General features: G+C 47.6%; 6 protein-coding genes across 6 annotated transcripts, besides 2 other annotated features; 5 read left to right on the top strand and 1 right to left on the bottom strand.

The window, feature by feature from the left end:
- Nucleotides 1-54: 54 nt before the first annotated feature.
- On the top strand, nucleotides 55-2,049 carry N7489_000168 (acyclic terpene utilization AtuA family protein; the record flags this gene model as incomplete). Its single annotated transcript, XM_056705923.1, has 3 exons — nucleotides 55-88; nucleotides 144-469; nucleotides 523-2,049. 3 exons carry the CDS (start codon nucleotides 55-57, stop codon nucleotides 2,047-2,049), a joined length of 1,887 nt encoding a protein of 628 aa, XP_056570225.1.
- A 433-nt stretch (nucleotides 2,050-2,482) lies between these two features.
- On the top strand, nucleotides 2,483-3,451 carry N7489_000167 (uncharacterized protein; the record flags this gene model as incomplete). Its single annotated transcript, XM_056705922.1, has 3 exons — nucleotides 2,483-2,509; nucleotides 2,791-2,904; nucleotides 3,191-3,451. The coding sequence occupies 3 exons, from the start codon at nucleotides 2,483-2,485 to the stop codon at nucleotides 3,449-3,451; spliced, it is 402 nt and encodes a 133-aa protein (XP_056570224.1).
- Nucleotides 3,452-4,369: 918 nt separating this feature from the next.
- On the bottom strand, nucleotides 4,370-4,873 carry N7489_000166 (uncharacterized protein; the record flags this gene model as incomplete). Its single annotated transcript, XM_056705921.1, has 1 exon — nucleotides 4,370-4,873. The coding sequence occupies one exon, from the start codon at nucleotides 4,871-4,873 to the stop codon at nucleotides 4,370-4,372; it is 504 nt and encodes a 167-aa protein (XP_056570223.1).
- A 510-nt stretch (nucleotides 4,874-5,383) lies between these two features.
- N7489_000165 (D-mandelate dehydrogenase-like dehydrogenase) lies at nucleotides 5,384-6,552 on the top strand (the record flags this gene model as incomplete). Its single annotated transcript, XM_056705920.1, has 3 exons — nucleotides 5,384-5,569; nucleotides 5,670-5,745; nucleotides 5,804-6,552. 3 exons carry the CDS (start codon nucleotides 5,384-5,386, stop codon nucleotides 6,550-6,552), a joined length of 1,011 nt encoding a protein of 336 aa, XP_056570222.1.
- A 374-nt stretch (nucleotides 6,553-6,926) lies between these two features.
- On the top strand, nucleotides 6,927-8,156 carry N7489_000164 (malate dehydrogenase; the record flags this gene model as incomplete). Its single annotated transcript, XM_056705919.1, has 5 exons — nucleotides 6,927-6,995; nucleotides 7,069-7,267; nucleotides 7,327-7,337; nucleotides 7,406-7,751; nucleotides 7,807-8,156. The coding sequence occupies 5 exons, from the start codon at nucleotides 6,927-6,929 to the stop codon at nucleotides 8,154-8,156; spliced, it is 975 nt and encodes a 324-aa protein (XP_056570221.1).
- A 767-nt stretch (nucleotides 8,157-8,923) lies between these two features.
- Nucleotides 8,924-9,232: a sequence feature (Protein overlapping with rRNA (N7489_000163, KAJ5249753.1) was converted to a misc_feature.).
- A 951-nt stretch (nucleotides 9,233-10,183) lies between these two features.
- Nucleotides 10,184-10,315: a sequence feature (Protein overlapping with rRNA (N7489_000163, KAJ5249753.1) was converted to a misc_feature.).
- A 960-nt stretch (nucleotides 10,316-11,275) lies between these two features.
- N7489_000162 (alpha/beta hydrolase family protein) lies at nucleotides 11,276-12,661 on the top strand (the record flags this gene model as incomplete). The annotated part of the gene is made up of 1 exon (XM_056705918.1): nucleotides 11,276-12,661. The coding sequence occupies one exon, from the start codon at nucleotides 11,276-11,278 to the stop codon at nucleotides 12,659-12,661; it is 1,386 nt and encodes a 461-aa protein (XP_056570220.1).
- Nucleotides 12,662-17,201: the final 4,540 nt, after the last annotated feature.

Here is a 17,201-nt window from a genome sequence, read left to right as displayed (position 1 = left end):
GGTATTCTACTACATCTGTGTACAAGTATACAAGGTAATACTGACTACAGCACAATGACATACAAGGGCCGACCCATTCGCATTGCAGGTTAGTCTACTTGTTCAGGCACATTCCTGATACTCCAACTGACCTGACCTATTAGGTGCCTCGGGCTCTGCCTCAGACCGGCGTCATGCTATCGCTGATTTTGCGCGCCACCACCCGACCGATCCTATCGATGTTATCATTGCGGATTTCATGAGCGAGTTTAACATGGCCACTGCCGCGGGTCGGCGCGTGGACCAGGCGACCTCTCAAGGACCAACAGCTCCGGCTTACGATCTCTCCTTTCTAGAAGCACTGGAACCAGCTCTGGATGATTTGGCCAAGTATGGGATTAAGCTCGCAGTCAATGCTGGAGTGACTGACACAAAGGGTCTCTATGATGCGGTGATGCGCATGGTTGAGGCAAAGAAACTGGACTTGAAGGTCAGTCGGACTCGTGCGTAAAAGTGTTCGACAATTGCTGATTGGGTGCCCAGATTGCATGGGTTTCTGGAGACGAAGTGCTATCTACTGTCCAGAAGGGGTTGACTTCTGGGTCTGAATTCCGCAACGTCTACACAGGCGAGCGATTGGCAGATTGGTCGTTCGAGCCCATCTATGCCCAGTGCTATCTCGGTGGTCTGGGTATCGCGGCTGCACTCGCAGATGGCGCGGACATTGTATTATGTGGGCGGGTCTCGGATGCTTCGCCGGTTATCGGAGCTGCTTATTGGTACCATGGATGGCACCGAGACGAGCTTGACAAGCTGGCGAACGCGTTCGTGGCGGGCCATCTGATCGAGTGTAGCAACTATGTCTGTGGTGGCAATTTCACGGGATTCAAAGCCCTAGAGCACTCAGATGGAGATGGCTGGACCAATATCGGATATCCCATCGCCGAGATATCTGCCGAGGGCGACGTTGTGATCACCAAGCAGGTGCATTCTACGGGTGGTGCGGTAACTGTCGATACTTGCACATCCCAACTGCTGTATGAAATACAAGGACCTTGGTACTACAACTCCGATGTCACAGCGGTCCTCGATGGTATACACTTCTCACAGCGCGGCGTCAACCGCGTCGCTGTTCATGGGGTCCGATCCGGTCCTCCTCCACCCACCACCAAGGTTGGTGTCACCGCCCGAGGGGGGTTCCAGGTAGAGGCGTGGTGGTTTTTGACTGGTCTGGATATCGAGGCCAAAGCTCGCATGCTGGAGGCACAGGTCCGCCGACTGTTGGCGCCTTATTCGGACAGATATACATCGCTCAATTTCGATTTGCTGGGCTCTTCACTCTCTGACCCATCCAACCAGAATCGCGCTACCGCGCCGCTGCGTATCGTCGCACAGGCACGACACGCAGAGGATCTTGCACCGACCCGGTTCCTTAAGCCTATCACCGACAATATCATGCAAGGCTACCCTGGCGCTACATTCCACTTGGATATGCGCCAGGGATTCCCGCGTGCCGTATTCGAGTACTATGTCACGTTGCTGCCACAGTCCGCAGTCCAGCACCGCGTTCACATGCCCTGGAAGCCGACGACATCCACACAGACTCTGGATATCTCGCCTCCAGCAAACACCAGGACATATCCATCCCGTCAACCCTCGCAGCCCATCACCCATACTGACGGACCCGTCGACCTTGCTCGCGACTTTGGGCCCACGACTCGTGGCCCGCTAGGCTGGATCGTCCATGCTCGCTCTGGGGACAAGGGCGCCGACGCTAACTGCGGCTTCTGGGTGCGTCACCGTGACGAGTACCAATGGCTGCGGGCGTTGCTGTCTGTTGACAAGGCGCGTGAGCTGCTAGGAGAGAATGGCCGCGAGAACACGAAGTTGGCGATTGAGCGCTTCGAGTTGCCTAGCCTCCATGCTGTGCATTTCCTGTTTCGCAATCTGCTGGACCGGGGTGTTGGTGTGACAACCACGGTCGATTTCCTAGGGAAGAACGTGGCGGAATATCTGCGGGCACGGCACGTTGATCTTCCTGTGCGATTCTTGAATCGTGGAAAGCTATAGCAGAGAGTCCATTGCCCCGTTTCCTAGGCCTGTACAGAATCACATGAATATCATTAGCCCGGGTACATATCACTATGATCTATTCTTCTACTGTTTATGTTTCCTGGTAGAGGTGTGCTCGTCAAAAGAGAGAAGAACGTAGATGTGAGCCGTTTCGATAGAGAGACACGGTGTGGTGGTTAGTGTAAGGGAATTCTGCGTAGTGGCGCCGGGTTCATTCTGATATTCAGGGAAGGCACAACCCGCTCGAGTGAGTTCCTTCCACATTTGTTCTGATGGCCATTTCCCTCTGAGTTCCCTCTCTTCCTTTCTTCCTCTCTTCCCACTTCTCTCTTCTCTCTCACGCATCCGACTCTGCTACAGGTGTCTGTTTACTCCTGTTTATCTTCAACCTTGCAAATCTCAAAACGACAGGATTGTTCTCATCTTCGCTATGCCAGGAGATAAGGGTAGCGCTGCAGTATGTCTTCGCATCATCCCTAGCCGTCAACCCATCAGATCCCACCCATTTCCTCTCCTCATTGGCCTTGGTTGTACTAAAAAGGCATCACCCTCCTACCTCGTGGCAAATCTGTCCTTCTCTTACCCTACAATCCCTGCTACCTCAGGTGCCGTCCCAGTGGTCTATCTGTAATGGATGCCACACCTTTCCTCTCTATGCTTTGCATACCCGTCTATCATTCGCAGAAGCAAATACAACACAGGAGCAACGAAAGAGATGGGTGCTAACTGCGACACTAGGAATGGTGTACACACTGTAACGCCGGTGGTCATACCCTGCAACAGTGCGAATACTTCGCAAATTACACCCGCGGAATTGCGATCGCCATGCAGGCTATCGCTGAACATTCAAATGTGAGCAATATCTTGAATGCACTGCGAGTCTCGATCAACATATTGACTTCTATCCTTTATAAAGCAAACGGGCAGGAAGAAGAGGAAGGCCCACCGGAGATCAAAAGGCGCTAGGAGGGGCAAGGCCCGGAGTAAGTCTTCTATTCTTCACATCGAGATGTCCAATGATACCTTCATTTAAATTGCTCTGTGAGGGAGCCTATATTGAAAATCGGATTGACTGAGTCCATTCGGTCATTGTGTACCGCTTAACATTTGAATCGCACTGAGAGCTAACCAGCCGAAGAAGATCAGAGCAAGGAAGTCCGCCAGGGAAAGAGTACCGGGGCAGCCGACCAACGTGGTCAATCATCCGGTATGTTCATTTTCGAATAGTCATATTGGAGAAATCGAGCTGTCACCCCAGGATGTGGGACCCTTCATGCGATTTGATCCGTTGATGTATCTGACATGTGCTAACGATGTGTACCTAGACAAGTCCACCGCCTCCAAAAGCCCTGTCCTCCCGTCGACGAACACTACAAACACTACAAGCACTGGCAAGTGATGCTTCATCCTGCAGATCAGTCTCCGGGCTTCTGCTCCTACCAGAAATTCCCATACGGCAGAAGGAGACATGACGAGGAGGGTGTGTTGAAGACACAGTGAAACTTGACATGTGTCTTCCAATATCCTTTCGGAGGTTGCGTGGATTGGTCTTGTTTACGTCTGCTAAATGAAACAATTCCAGTGGATTTCAAGCATAATTTGTTAAGCAGGGTATTTATCGCACCTGGTATTGATCCATTGCATACCTTAAGGCAATTCATGGGTATCTGCTCTACGACTGATCGATATGTCGAAAGATAATAATTTTATTGTGATGCTGGGCCCTAGTACATAATCCTCTACGGACATTTCATGTCAAAAGACACAAATCATTTCACCTCATCAGTAAGCAGAACTCACAGGTGTGTAGCCTCATTCTTGTAGACTATCCTATCGTGACCTGTCGTGACCTATCAGAACCACCCAACACTGAAAGCACATGGAGTAGGCTTGGCCTCTCATACAGCTGCCGGAAGCTCGATGTCAACAAGCCACGGTGGTTGTATCATAAAGTCCCGGGAGCCCTCTAATGCGGCATTAATAAAGAGAGTTTCAGAGCCCCGATTCAGCGGACGCGGATCGCCAGCGCAATGACTTGTTGCGGAGCTTTCTGTGGGATTCCCATTACGTTTGATAGTGGACAGTGTGGATATGGGGACAGACTGATCATGGTCAATATCAGTCAAGTGAGAGGGCTCCGGGCTGATATCGTCGCGCCATCGGACAAGCTTAGCACCCCATGCTTCATGGATATGGCCAAAACAATGCATCAGCGGTCGAGGTTTGGCTCGAGCTATCGCCTCGAAAAGTCATTGGCAGCCGGCACGCTGGCTAGAGAGTGTGCGGTCCAAAATACCCTTTGGCGGACCATGTGTCATCACGACATCGACATGTGCCCGTGGTCTCGGCGATACTGAAAACCCCAATCGCCACATGATGGGGTGTATGGGCTAGCGTAAACGTTCAATAGTGCACCATTCTGTAAGCGAAAAGTGTGGATGCCTTCATCCAGAAACGTAATACCCGTCGCGTCTTTCTCCTTACCGAATAAGTCTCGAGCTTCTTCGTACCTGCCATAGAATTTCTGAACTAATTGAGGATCCAAGGGTTGGGCTTCTGCCACTTTTCTCTGAAAAACAGGGATGTCCATCGTGAAGTCATGGTTTCCGGCTATCACAAGTTGAAGGGGAGCATTGACGGCTCGTAGGAAACTGATCGAAGCTTTGAACTCGTCGAGTTTCGATTCTGTGGTGAGGTCTCCACAGTGAATCGCGACGTCCGCATATTCGCGCGACACAAATTCTGGTGGAGTATCGAGTCCGTGGGTATCGGAGAAAACTAGGAATCGCGTTTTGACGTGTGCTGCTACATTCTCCGGCATCTCATGGAACTTGAGAGATATGAAGTATGTTTTTGCTTGTAGTCAAGTGGGTGAAACGGAGATGGTAGATGAAGAAAAATGGAGCTGAGTTACGAACGTGTTTCATAGTGACCGCATTGTAGGCAATCCAAGCCGAAGCGTTGGGCAGAGGTTGATGCCTCAGGCCAGAATGCTTGATATAACTAGTTAGGATAGACTGGTCGTGACTACAGTTGACTTGACTAGTAAATCGAAAATAATATAAGACCGCTAGAAATATGTGCCGAACACTTCTACCACCCTGACTTCAGCGGCAGAAGTCCAGCAGAATATTACACATGTACCTATTTCTAATCCATCAGCATTATGAACCTTTGCATATCCGGGACCCTTTTGGGCTGAAAGTTCTGCCGAAAACAATTAGAGGAATTAGCGCAGTGTATAGATCAGAAAACCTCCAAAAGCCTTAAATTGTCGTGGGAAAAAAAGCAAAAATCAGCAAAAGCCACATATCATCAAATCAGAGGAAACATGTCATCTAAGCCCTTTATCCTCTTCTTCAACCCCGTGCGACATGCCGTACCCTTCTTCGAAAAGCTCCAAGAAGTCGCGCACACGGAGGTTGTCACGAGCAAAAGCAGGGAGGAATTCTTCAAGGATGTGGCAGACAAGTATAAGAATATTTTCGCCATTTACCGGACATCCGCTAGCGGCACTGTGAGTATTGAGCTAGTATCACCTAACAGACCTGCTGCTCTCTGTCGGAGGCACGGGCTGAAGGATACTACGGTGGAGGCTAACATGGTGTATAATATAGGTAGCGGGCAAGTTCGATGCCGAGTTGATCGAGCGCTTGCCCCCAAGCTGCAAATACATATGCCACAATGGTGCCGGTATGTATGGGCACGGCTCCTTCATACATAGAGGTCTTTCGCTTAACTCATCATATAGGATATGACCCGATCGACACGAGTGCCTGTGCTAAAAGGGGTATCATCGTCACTAACGCTCCGGATCCTGTCACGGACGCGACCGCCGACTTGGCCATCTTCCTCATGCTAGGCGCCTTGCGCCAGCTAAATCCAGGTATCTTCTCTCTGAGAGCGGGGAGTTTCAAGAAGGGGATTGAATTTGGCCACGATCCTCAAGGCAAGACCCTGGGTATCCTTGGAATGGGGCGCATTGGTCGTGCTATCAAACACCGCTGCGATCCCTTCGGTCTCAAGACAGTCTACCACAACCGGAACCCCCTATCGTCTGAGCTGAGCGCGGGTGCTGAGTATGTGTCCTTCGGGAAGTTGCTTTCGGAGAGCGACATCATCAGTATTAACGTACCTCTAAATTCCCACACGAAGCACTTGATCGGTGCGGCGGAGATTTCCCAGATGAAGCCTGGTGTTGTTCTCATCAACACAGCACGAGGCGCTATCATTGACGAGGCTGCTATGGCTGATGCGCTGGAAAGTAACCATATTGCTGCCGTGGGGTTGGATGTTTATGAGCGGGAGCCGGATATCAATGAAAGGCTCATGAAGCAAGATCGTGCTCTGATGGTTCCACATATGGGGACTCACACCACGGAGACACTTGGTAAGATGGAAGAGTGGGCAATGGAGAACGTACGGCGTGCGATTGTTGGGGAGCCGCTTCTGTCACCTGTTCCGGAGCATCAGGCTATGGTTAATAGCAAGATAAATTAGAGCCTGGCGATAACTAATCCTAGTATATACACAATTGTAAACAACGAAGTCATATTCACAAGGTATGCTGTATCAAACAATCAATTTGAGAAATATAGAGGTGAGACTGCACATGCTAGACATCTACTCGTTCCATGAGCGGTTAACATGTACATGGGCTGTTCGGTTGAACTATCAGCCGATACTATGAAACGCACTCATTCCGAGGGTGTGAGGGTGTGGAGTTCGAAGGCAATGACTGCTGGGAATTTTGAGACAGATGACGGTCATAAAAAGCCCCATCCTCTTCATCACGTCAAGGCGAATGCATCCATATAGTCTACAATAAAAAGCGAAACAAATCCCTCCTACCATCGTCGCCACCAGCCCTAAAAATGGTCAAGATTGCTCTACTCGGCGCCGCTGGTCAAATTGGAACCCCACTAAGTCTGCTGTGCAAAGCAGTAAGTCCCTCCTCCCTAACAGATCAACCTACGAAGCCTGCCCAGGTGATGCCAACTGACTGATCAATGAAAGAGCGATCTATTCGATGAGATCTCACTATATGACATTGTTCACGTACCCGGTATTGCCACTGATTTGAATCACATCGACACCAGGGCCAGGGTCAGTGGCCATCTTCCAGATGACTCTGGTCTCAAGAAGGCCCTCACTGGTGCAGACATTGTCGTAGTAACAGCTGGTATTGCTCGTAAGCCTGGAATGACGAGAGACGGTGAGTAAGGCATTCACATAATGCACTTTCGAGATGGATTACTGACAGGGTTTACTTAGATTTATTCAAAGTGAATATACCCGTAACCTGTCGGAGTGGCTGTAAAACATGGGAAGCCAATTGCTAATTCCAACCTAGACCAATGCTGGTATTATTCGGGATATCTTCACAGAGATTGCAGCCACATGTCCACAAGCGATGTGCTGTGTTGTTACAAATCCGGTCAACTCAACTCTGCCTGTTGCCACTGAGGCCCTGAAGAAAGGTGGTGTTTTCGATCCCACACGTGTCTTTGGTGTTACCACCTTAGATGTTGTTCGTGCCTCTACCTTTGCCGCCCACGCCTTGGGTGACAACGCCAATCCTAAGGACTTCAAGGTCCCGGTCATTGGTGGCCACAGTGGTGCCACCATCCTTCCGCTTTATAGTCAGGCCCAGCCCCTGGTCAACTTGGATAGTCAAACTCTGGCGGGTGTTATCAACCGTAGGTTCCTCATGTTTAGCGCGTCCAAAGATGGCTTTACTAACTATACCAACAGGTGTTCAGTTCGGTGGCGACGAAATCGTCAAAAGCAAGCAGGGGGCTGGAAGCGCCACGACGTGCATGGCTTACGCCGGTTTCCGCTTCATCAAGGCTCTCCTTGCTAGTATGGACGGAGAGGCAATTACCGAGGAAGCCTATGTCTACCTGCCGGGTATTCCTGGAGGTAAGGAGATTGCCGCCGAGCTTGGCGTTAACTACTTCGCGGTCAAGATCGAGCTTGGTAAGACAGGTGCTACGAAGGCTTTGCCTATTAGCAAAATATCTGAGCACGAGACTAGGTTGCTCGAGGTGGCTCTCAAGGAACTGAAGACAAATATCGCTACAGGCCTGTCTTTCATGGCATAATATACAAGAGTTTGAGGGGGACTGTCTAGGGCCAAGGTCCCACTTGGCCTGCGAGCCCTGGAGCGAAATACAACAGTTGAATTATAACGCCCGCGATATTGAACACATGGCGGCATTATATTAACAGATCTAAAGAAAATCACAACGTCTAGAATTCCGAATGCCTTGAAAGATGGGTGTACTCATAGTACTTGGCGTAATTAAGAACATCACGAAAGGGATTCATTGAGGGAGAACTTGAGGTTCTCACCGCTGGGGGTGAGAACATCGAGGGCTAGGCACAAAGATCTGTTTAGTAGCATGACTCTCAAAATCAGGATATTATAGTGCCTTTGAGTGTGAGAAATTTCGGCTCGATCGGCACATGTGATGATATGTTGCAGGTCACACCAGGGGAGCCGCCTGACCTCGAGCACTGATATCCCGATTAGCTAGCCTCGGGCACTCGTATGTAATGACATTAGATGGAAGATGGCTCTGCCTCTTCTCTCCATCTCTCTCTTCCTTTCTGTCCCGTCCATTCTTCTCGGTAGGTGCGCAGCCCTACTTCCTGCCTTGTCCCTGGTTCCCATCATGCCTTCAAGAAATGATTCTCCAAGGTTGAAGTCAATCCCGCATTACCGTGCAATGCGCGATGTATAACGCGAGAATTCTGTGAGGCTAACATACTAAATTAGACATTGTTCCCTCCCCCAGAAGTCCACCCCCAGACCCATATACTATTGCGCAATACGCGCATTATCCACACACTTTCTACGTCGTCCTCTATGAAACCACCACGAAGCCACAGTCTCCTCTTTCTCTTACTCATTGCAAGTACTGTCGCCACATCGACAACCCGATACACCGTACCGATCCCCGAATCAATGGATGTACTGGAAACCCGCCGAGAACTCATTGAAATGACAGAACAATACCCATTGAGCACCGTGGACGCCAGAAACGGCGGCTGGTATATTCTCAATTATGACGGCACCGTACTAGCCGTTGTCACTGATTCCGTGTGCGAAGACCTCGATGCTTCGATCGAGGAAGCAATGCGGCTATACGGCCTATTCCGTGAGCCTGATGACCAAGTGAGCGAGGGTGTTATACCTCAAAATGACCAGCGACCAGGCACTGGGATCTCAAACAGCTGTTCTCACCCTCATTGCCTTGCGTCGTCCGCATGTCGGACATACAGTGATTGCTACGTGTGTGAATGGAATCTTGGTATCTGTATTTGAGGGGGTTTGAGACTGCGAAGAATTTGATTCCCTGGATTTGTGCATGCCAGACATTCAACACCGATGGGCTAGCCATGCGCTGCACCAACTGCATCTGCGAAGGCAAAGGCAGCCGCAGGGAGGCAGCCAAAAGCCGCGACGGAGATGATTCTCATCCTGTTTCTCACCTTGAGAACCAATTGAATCTAAGTCCATTGCACACTATCTTTCTTTTCCGCATGTAACCTGTTACATACGACCATAGGGTGTGGAAAACAGGGCTTCCCGTCCGCTCAGCCGTACTTAAGCCACACGCCGGTGAGTTAGTAGTTGGGTGGGTGACCACCAGCGAATCCTCACTGTTGTATGTTTTTGTTTTGCATTCTTTTTTCTTTAGTTCGGGAAGCCCAGTATCTTCTGCTCTTCAGCCCATTTACCTGGATCCCCTGACGCCCCTCTATTCTTCACCCGATCGCCCTGAATACCCCTTAAGGCTGACGTGGCCCCTCGGCTAAACTTTCCCTCCCTCCCCGTATCGGGATTGGGTAATTTGCGCGCCTGCTGCCTTCCTTGGATGTGGTAGCCTTTCTCAGGCTCCCTCTCCGGAATCGAACCCTAATTCCCCGTTACCCGTTGCCACCATGGTAGGCTACTATCCTACCATCGAAAGTTGATAGGGCGGAAATTTGAATGAACCATCGCCGGCGCAAGGCCATGCGATTCACTACGTTATTATGATTCACCAAGGAGCTTCCCACTCGTGTCTAAGTCCCAACTTGGTGGCCTGAACTGATCCTGATCGGAGCTGATAACGGAAAATAGATTCGCCGTGGCTATTATGGACCGGGTAGTGAGACTAAAGAAGAGGCGCAGACGAATGCCTTGCTGCGATGGAAGTACCCACAATTGAAGAGCTCTCCTGTGGCCGAATGCATGGGGTACTTCAACAATTAAACCTGAATTTAACTGATGACCTTTTTTGTTCTCCCGGATGGACTACCACTGAGAAGGACCCTAGGCGTACAGAACTTATATATTATATTTCTAACAGGTCAGCATATTATGTGACTAGAAGTTGGAAGGGGTTATTAGTGTTTCCAGATGGAAGGCAATAACAGGTACCTACCTAGGTAGGTATGACTGTAGCCCCACCCTCCAGGTGGCCCAAGATCAGGCTCATCCGAGCGGACCGAGCGGACCGAGCCCCCGGTCCCCGGCCCCCGGCCCCCGGCCCCCTCCTGGAATTGATCCACTTATCTCCTAATACGATCCACAGTCTTTCTTCCCGAAGTCGGATATATCGGTTCGTCAATCAATCCAAGAATACCTCCTTGCAAAGCTACACAAGCGCCTTTCTTGACCTTCTCCAACATGAAATTCTCAAACCTTTCTTCCATCCTCTGTGCTTGTGGCCATGGGGGCCGGTGTTGATTCCTGGGCGTCTCCTACTGGACCGACAACGGCAATTGCAACGGAGCCTCTGGTGACATCATGCCTCTGCAAAGTTCAGTATTGCACCTAAGATGCTCCGGCATTGCATGTGATAGAGGTCGCTTGACGCTTGATCATTGTCCATCGGCCAATGAATATTGCCCTTCTATATCAGCAGTGGACCTTTTGGGCTATGCTTTCTCCACCGTGGAATGTCCATTATTGCCCAGGAGACCTTGTTGCTTAATGTACTAAACCTAGTGCTTACCTCCCGCATTTTAGGAGGGCAAATTAGGAATGGGTTAACGGAGCACCTCGGGTTCTAAAGAAATTAATGAGGTCAACTGGAGTCTCATTCCCGACCCCTTAGTAATCACTCAGTAGCTCCAGGGCTAGGGTCGGGTATTCAAAACCCAAGTGCTGCAAGTCGCAACACTTTGCTTCCTCAGTTTATTCCAAAGTCTAAATCAGCCATCTTTCTCAATGCTTCTCAACATCATTCTCGCCCTGTCGACTGTCTCGCTCTCAGTGGCTAAACCCGCCGCAAACTTCAATGCATCGACTTCAACTCTCACATCCCTAGGCTGCGATGCTGCTTGCCAACGGGCCTTTAGCGAGGGACGAAAGCAGGACGTCGAGATGTTTGGAACGGATTTTGATTTCGATTTTTACGCCACTGCTCGCAACTTCTCATCGTCAAAGCCTGGCGACCTCCTCAAGTTCCAACCTCTGAACGGTTCATCCCTAAGTGTAGTTTATGGGCTTGCTGCCTATCAATACCAGTATACTTCCGTCAGCTTGAATGGAACCGTGGTGCCTGCTACCGGATTTATTGCAATTCCATACACTTCGGCTCGCCAGGATGGAAAATATCCTGTCATTGCTTATGCCCACGGATCCATTGGCATTTTCGCGGGATGTCCGCCTTCCTCGACATCTGAACTATACGACTACGATACCTGGAGTATTCTCGCCCAAAACGGATATGCCATTGTTGCCCCAGACTACGCGGGACTTGGGAACAACTATATCGAGCACGAATACAGTAGCTTCCCGGCGCATGCCAATGATCTCTACTACGGCATGGTTGCTGCTCGCAAAGTATTCAAAAACACATTCACCGACAACTGGGCAAGTGTTGGCCACTCTCAGGGAGGGGGAGCTGTCTGGAAGCTATCTGAAAGTCCCCTTATCAAGTCTGGAGCAGCAGCTGGTAACTACATAGGAACCGTCGCCGTAGCGCCAGGTTCGAAACTTTATGACTTGATCCTTCTTACAGCGGAGACAATCTTCCCCCAGTCCAACTATAACACTTACTATATCACGTATATATTCTTATGGTTGTCCACTGCCCTTCGACGTGCTATTCCCTCGGCGGATATGTCAGTCTTCTCGCAAAGGCTCTTGCAACGAGCTCAGATCGCGGACCTCACGCAATCCTGCAACAATGGCGCTTTGGCCCTTGGACTCGGGCTCTCTCCCCAGGAAATAATAACCAGCACAGCCGCGCTCAGGAACAGCACAGACTTCTCTAACTGGCAAAAAATGAATGCTCCGGCCATGGGATCCAAAGCAGAGCAACCTCTTTTGATCGTTCAGGGGTTGGCAGATACCACTATTTTACCTCAGATCACCATCAACGCCTTCAATGACACCTGTGGATTCGGTAATGAGGCACATCTGAATCTGTATCCAGGCATCGATCACGGTGATCTGCTCACAGCTAGTTCCCCTGACTGGCTGCGTTTTCTGCGTGAGCGTTTCGAGGGGAAGAGCACAAGTGGTGAATGCAAGAAGGCTGTTTCTGGCCCGTTTGATGCTGCTCACATGGCCATACTGAATCAGTCTAGTATAATACTAGATCTTTGATATGGGTAGATTATTTCTAGCTCACAGACGACTAGTTACTGCTTATCCTAACATATCGAACTCAGAGGTCTATTCCTTATAATAAAACAGCTTGCATTAGTGCTATACATAACATGGGCTAGAATGAGAGCCACACTAGAATGAAAAACACCAACAGATACTTATATTTAAGCGACGCTGTATCCAAGGAGACTGGGCTGTTCCATCTAACTCGGTCTTCGCAAATTAATTATATCCATTTACTTGTTTTATAATTCTATTGTGATAGAACACTTCCGTCTTCCAGGCCCACCCAAACGCCATGTTACAAACCTCTATATGTCCAGCCGAATGACGGACTATAGCTATAATTTGATAAAACTAGGGATAGAGGCATAATTTAGCGTGATCCTTTCGGCAAGATGAGCAACTTTTTTCAAGTGGTGTCCTCATCTTCATGGTTGGTTTTGCGACGCCTGTACTCATTCTTTGTTCTTTGATGGTGGGTACGATATTTGCGGAAAGAAAAGCTACATTTGACGACAATATGAAGCTCGTGTTAGGGCTATACAGCGTGGCAATTATGTTATGCCAAAACTATTCTATTGCTGCGACGATTGCCTATTGCGTCCCGCCGCTTGCCATTATCGGTGCTTTGGTGGCTCGATTTCGGAGTTGATGGTCTGACATTTCCATTCCTTTTTATCCGAGACGCGGACGCCTTTGTGGTGGTTAGCGTATCCGCTCCATTTGGTCGTGAGTGCCATTGCGGCTAGGGGGCTGTTAAAGGCGAAGCAGAGGCAAGAGAGACGAGTTGTGGGGAGTTGGCGATGAGAACGTTGGATATTAATGTGCTTGGCCAGGTTTAGCCTGTTATCAGGGTGTCGGGAACGATGGTGCCTAGTTGTTGCTTCTAGATGTCCACCCCTAGTCCAAGCTTGGAGAGTCCGTACCTGAGGGGGCAAACACATGACGAGATGGCCCAGCTGCTTGAGGCGTGAAATAAAGGTATAAGGGACCAAAAAGATTAGTATAAATTAGCATCGCTCACGGGATTATACTGAACGTCCACCGCTGTAATTACAACAGGATTATATTAACATACTAGAATCACGTTAAGTTGTGAAGTAGATAAACATTCTATTGCATATTTTAACGGCACCATACTGTTTGTACTCGGTGCCTGCGTCTCGGCCCAGTCCAATGACGTATTTATTGGACAGTATCATGGTTGGGTTCGTATACCACAACCTTTTGAAAACCTATATAGAACCTCGTCCTTGCCCGTGCGGCGGCGGAGCATAGCGACCAACCGCGAGGGAGTAGAAGGGGAGGACCTGGTCGAATTGCCTGGAAGATTAATATTAAGGATAAAGTGTTGAGGCTACGAAGGAGAGGACTACTAGTGAGAACTAGTATGGAGGGAAAATCGGGAAGAAGATGCATGCTATGAATCTATGGAAAAGCAGGCTGTATATGAAGCCTGTACCCGACCCAACGCACGGTCCAATTCCCGGCGGGAATTGGACCGCACGGGTTGAATGCAAAAACGGGTTGAATGCAAAAAACAGATAAAAATCAGATTTAAACCCCCCATTTAACACCCTTCCCCTATAGTATCTATAATAATTTTACTATTTACAGAATCCTCCGTTTCTGCACTATCTTCTGCAGCTTTTAAATCCCCCCTTTCTGCATTCCTGGCTGCGAGAATTGCATCTGCAGTTGCATTTGCAATCCCTTTTTTTTGGCCTGCTGGATCAATTTCTTCCTTTCTATCTGATCTCTCGTTTTTATATGCCGATTTGTATCATGTATAGACAAAGGACCACCTATATTAACCCTACGCTTGCTTTTACCGGCTTCCTAGCGTTTTTTTAGGTCTAAAATGTTAATATTATCATGCGCATACTAAGCTCCCGCTTCCACTATAGTGAGCGCACTAGTTAAAAACGGAGCTAATTGACGACGTAGCTTCGGAGAAATAGTATTAATCTTATCTCCAATTTTATCTATTTTTTTTTTTTTTCGGCGTATTTCCGGATGGATTTAACGTCTTTTAACGGCGAATTCGGTATAGAGCTGGACTCCGGAGGGGGGTATCACTATCCTATATTTGTAATACTAGCTTAGGGAGATTAGGATCCTTATTCTAACCTAGCTTTTTAAAAGTAGGCTCTGTATCTATTAGATAGATACCGCATTTTTTAAATCTAGATCTAATTGTACGGCTTTTAAAAGCCTATATCCGAACCCTATAGATAGTAGAGAAAAAATCAGACTTTTACTTTATAGATCTACCCTATTGTACTAAATTATTATTATTCTTACGAAAATAATGTTTTAGTACCTAAAACGGTATATCGTTAAGCGGCTGATATATATACGTTATATAGGGTATAAAGTAGTAAGGAATAATCTGATAATTCTTATAGAATTTAATAAATTCGTAGGTGAGATAAGAGCTATAATTATCTATAAGAAGTAGTCGAAAACCCGTTTTTATATAGCGGTTTTTAGTACTCTCTTTAAAGGATTGAAGCTATTAGAATGCTATAGTATTATCGGTCTAACCGTTAGGTGTAGGGCTAATCTAATAGTCCTCGGGGAGGTTAGTATTCCTATACTAATTCTCTATATAAAATTCACCCTTTGTGATCCCAGAAGCCCATTTCCTTATGTAAATATGTCTTATGCCTTAGTGGCCGGATCCATATGGATCCGTTTCTACACTTATGTACACTATCGTTACCGTATTCCGCAGTACTTAGTCGTTGGCAAAGCCAACTTAATACAAACTATGCGATCCTTTCCGAATCTCATCTAGTAGCATATCGGTATAAGCCACCTTCTACGGTTGGCCTAGGGAGGCACGAGATAGCACCGTAGACGTCTATTAAAGACGGAACGGTGCTAACACCCTCTCGTCCTATCCCGATAACGATCCTATAGACCTAGGATACTAGGTAGGAAAGCTTATAAACCCCTATTTTTACTCTCTTTTCCTCTCTCCTTTCCCCCCGGCTCTCTCGGTATAATAGAGACCGAGAACGGAGGAAAAACGGAGAAATACGGAGATAAGGTCTCCCCTCTGAAATATAGAGCGGGTCTATTAACAAAAATCGCGTAATTATAAGGTAATATAGATTTATAATAGACCCGCCCGGCCGGACGACACCCTTCCCCCTAATAAAATATAGGGGATATATCACTCCGAGGAGAACTCTCGGATCTATAAGCGTCCGGCCGGAAGAAAACGTCGATCCGTAAGGAAATAGACGTCTTACTACCTAGTAAGATCCGTATCTAGGCGCTATTAAAAGAAAAACGGCCCCCTAACCTAATAAGAGGAATATAGAATTACTATTTTCCTACTTCCTCTAAGAAAAGAAACCCCCTATTGTCTCTACTAGGAAATAATTATATCCGCGTAACCTATCTAAGGAAATACCGAGGCCGAATTTATAGCTAACCTCCTAGTAGAGGTCTATATAGCCCTTAACCTCTTAGAAGTAGAAGAACGGAATATCTTCTTATATATATATTCTACTATTAACCCCTAATAGGTTAACCCCTTAGTTAAACGGGCTACGTATAGGGCTTAGGCCCTTTAAGCGGAGCGATCTGAAACCGAGCGGCTTATAGCCGCCCTTAATATAGTAGTAAACCTATCCCGCGGGTTAGATCTCCCTCCTAGAGGAGAACCGCCGCTACTAAACCCTACTAAGAAACCTCTCTCGTCTATAGCTATAGCCTTCTAAACTATAGATAAAGATACCTATAAAAGGTTCCTTAACGATTTATAGGTAATCGCTAATTATAATAGCGCTATCCTTAATAACGCCGCCTATAAATAGACCTACGACTATAATCGGTACTTTTTAGAGCTAGTAAAGCTTATTAGTTACGATTCCCCTAATAAGGTAAAGATACTATATACCTTAGGAAAACTTATAAAGGTCGCTCGGTAACGCCTAGAATAATATAAACGATAATATAATCTACTCGGTACCGATAATTTCCCGATATAGACTTTATTTAAAGAATAGCTTAGATAGGAGTTCGCGGAATACCTATCTATAGAAAAACTCTATAAGCGTTACGAAACTCTTAAGTAGGGAAACTAATCTATATAAGAGTATACTATAAACCTCTAATAAGTTATATCCGACCTTAATTAGGATATCCTAGACCCTATACTAATCTAGCGATTCGTCACTAGTATAAAAGCTATATACTATACTAAATAGGCCGAAGAACGGGACTAGCCTAAGATAATTAAAGACGTTATCTTCCGTTTCGCCTAATATAAATAGGGGCGAGCTATCGCTTAGAGATATAAAGGGTTATTAGTAAGACACTTAGACGCTATAGATATTAACACCGCTATTAACTCTATTAAATCTCGCCCCGCGAGAGGTCCCCCTAGCGTTTAAAGAAACTTATAAATATTATAATTACGGAAAATAGGGATATCTAGCCCGCGCTTACCGGAAACTAAAGATAGAGGAGATAAAGTAAAGGTAAAAGGCTACCTCCGGGCGTCTCTACCGCTAGTCGA

The sequence above is a fragment of the Penicillium chrysogenum genome, assembly GCF_028827035.1.
Source record: "Penicillium chrysogenum strain IBT 35668 chromosome Unknown utg000001l_segment0_segment0, whole genome shotgun sequence".
Lineage (NCBI taxonomy): Eukaryota > Fungi > Ascomycota > Eurotiomycetes > Eurotiales > Aspergillaceae > Penicillium > Penicillium chrysogenum.
The sequence above is the reverse complement of the archived record's forward strand: the minus strand, read 5'-3'. Positions and strand labels throughout refer to the sequence as shown.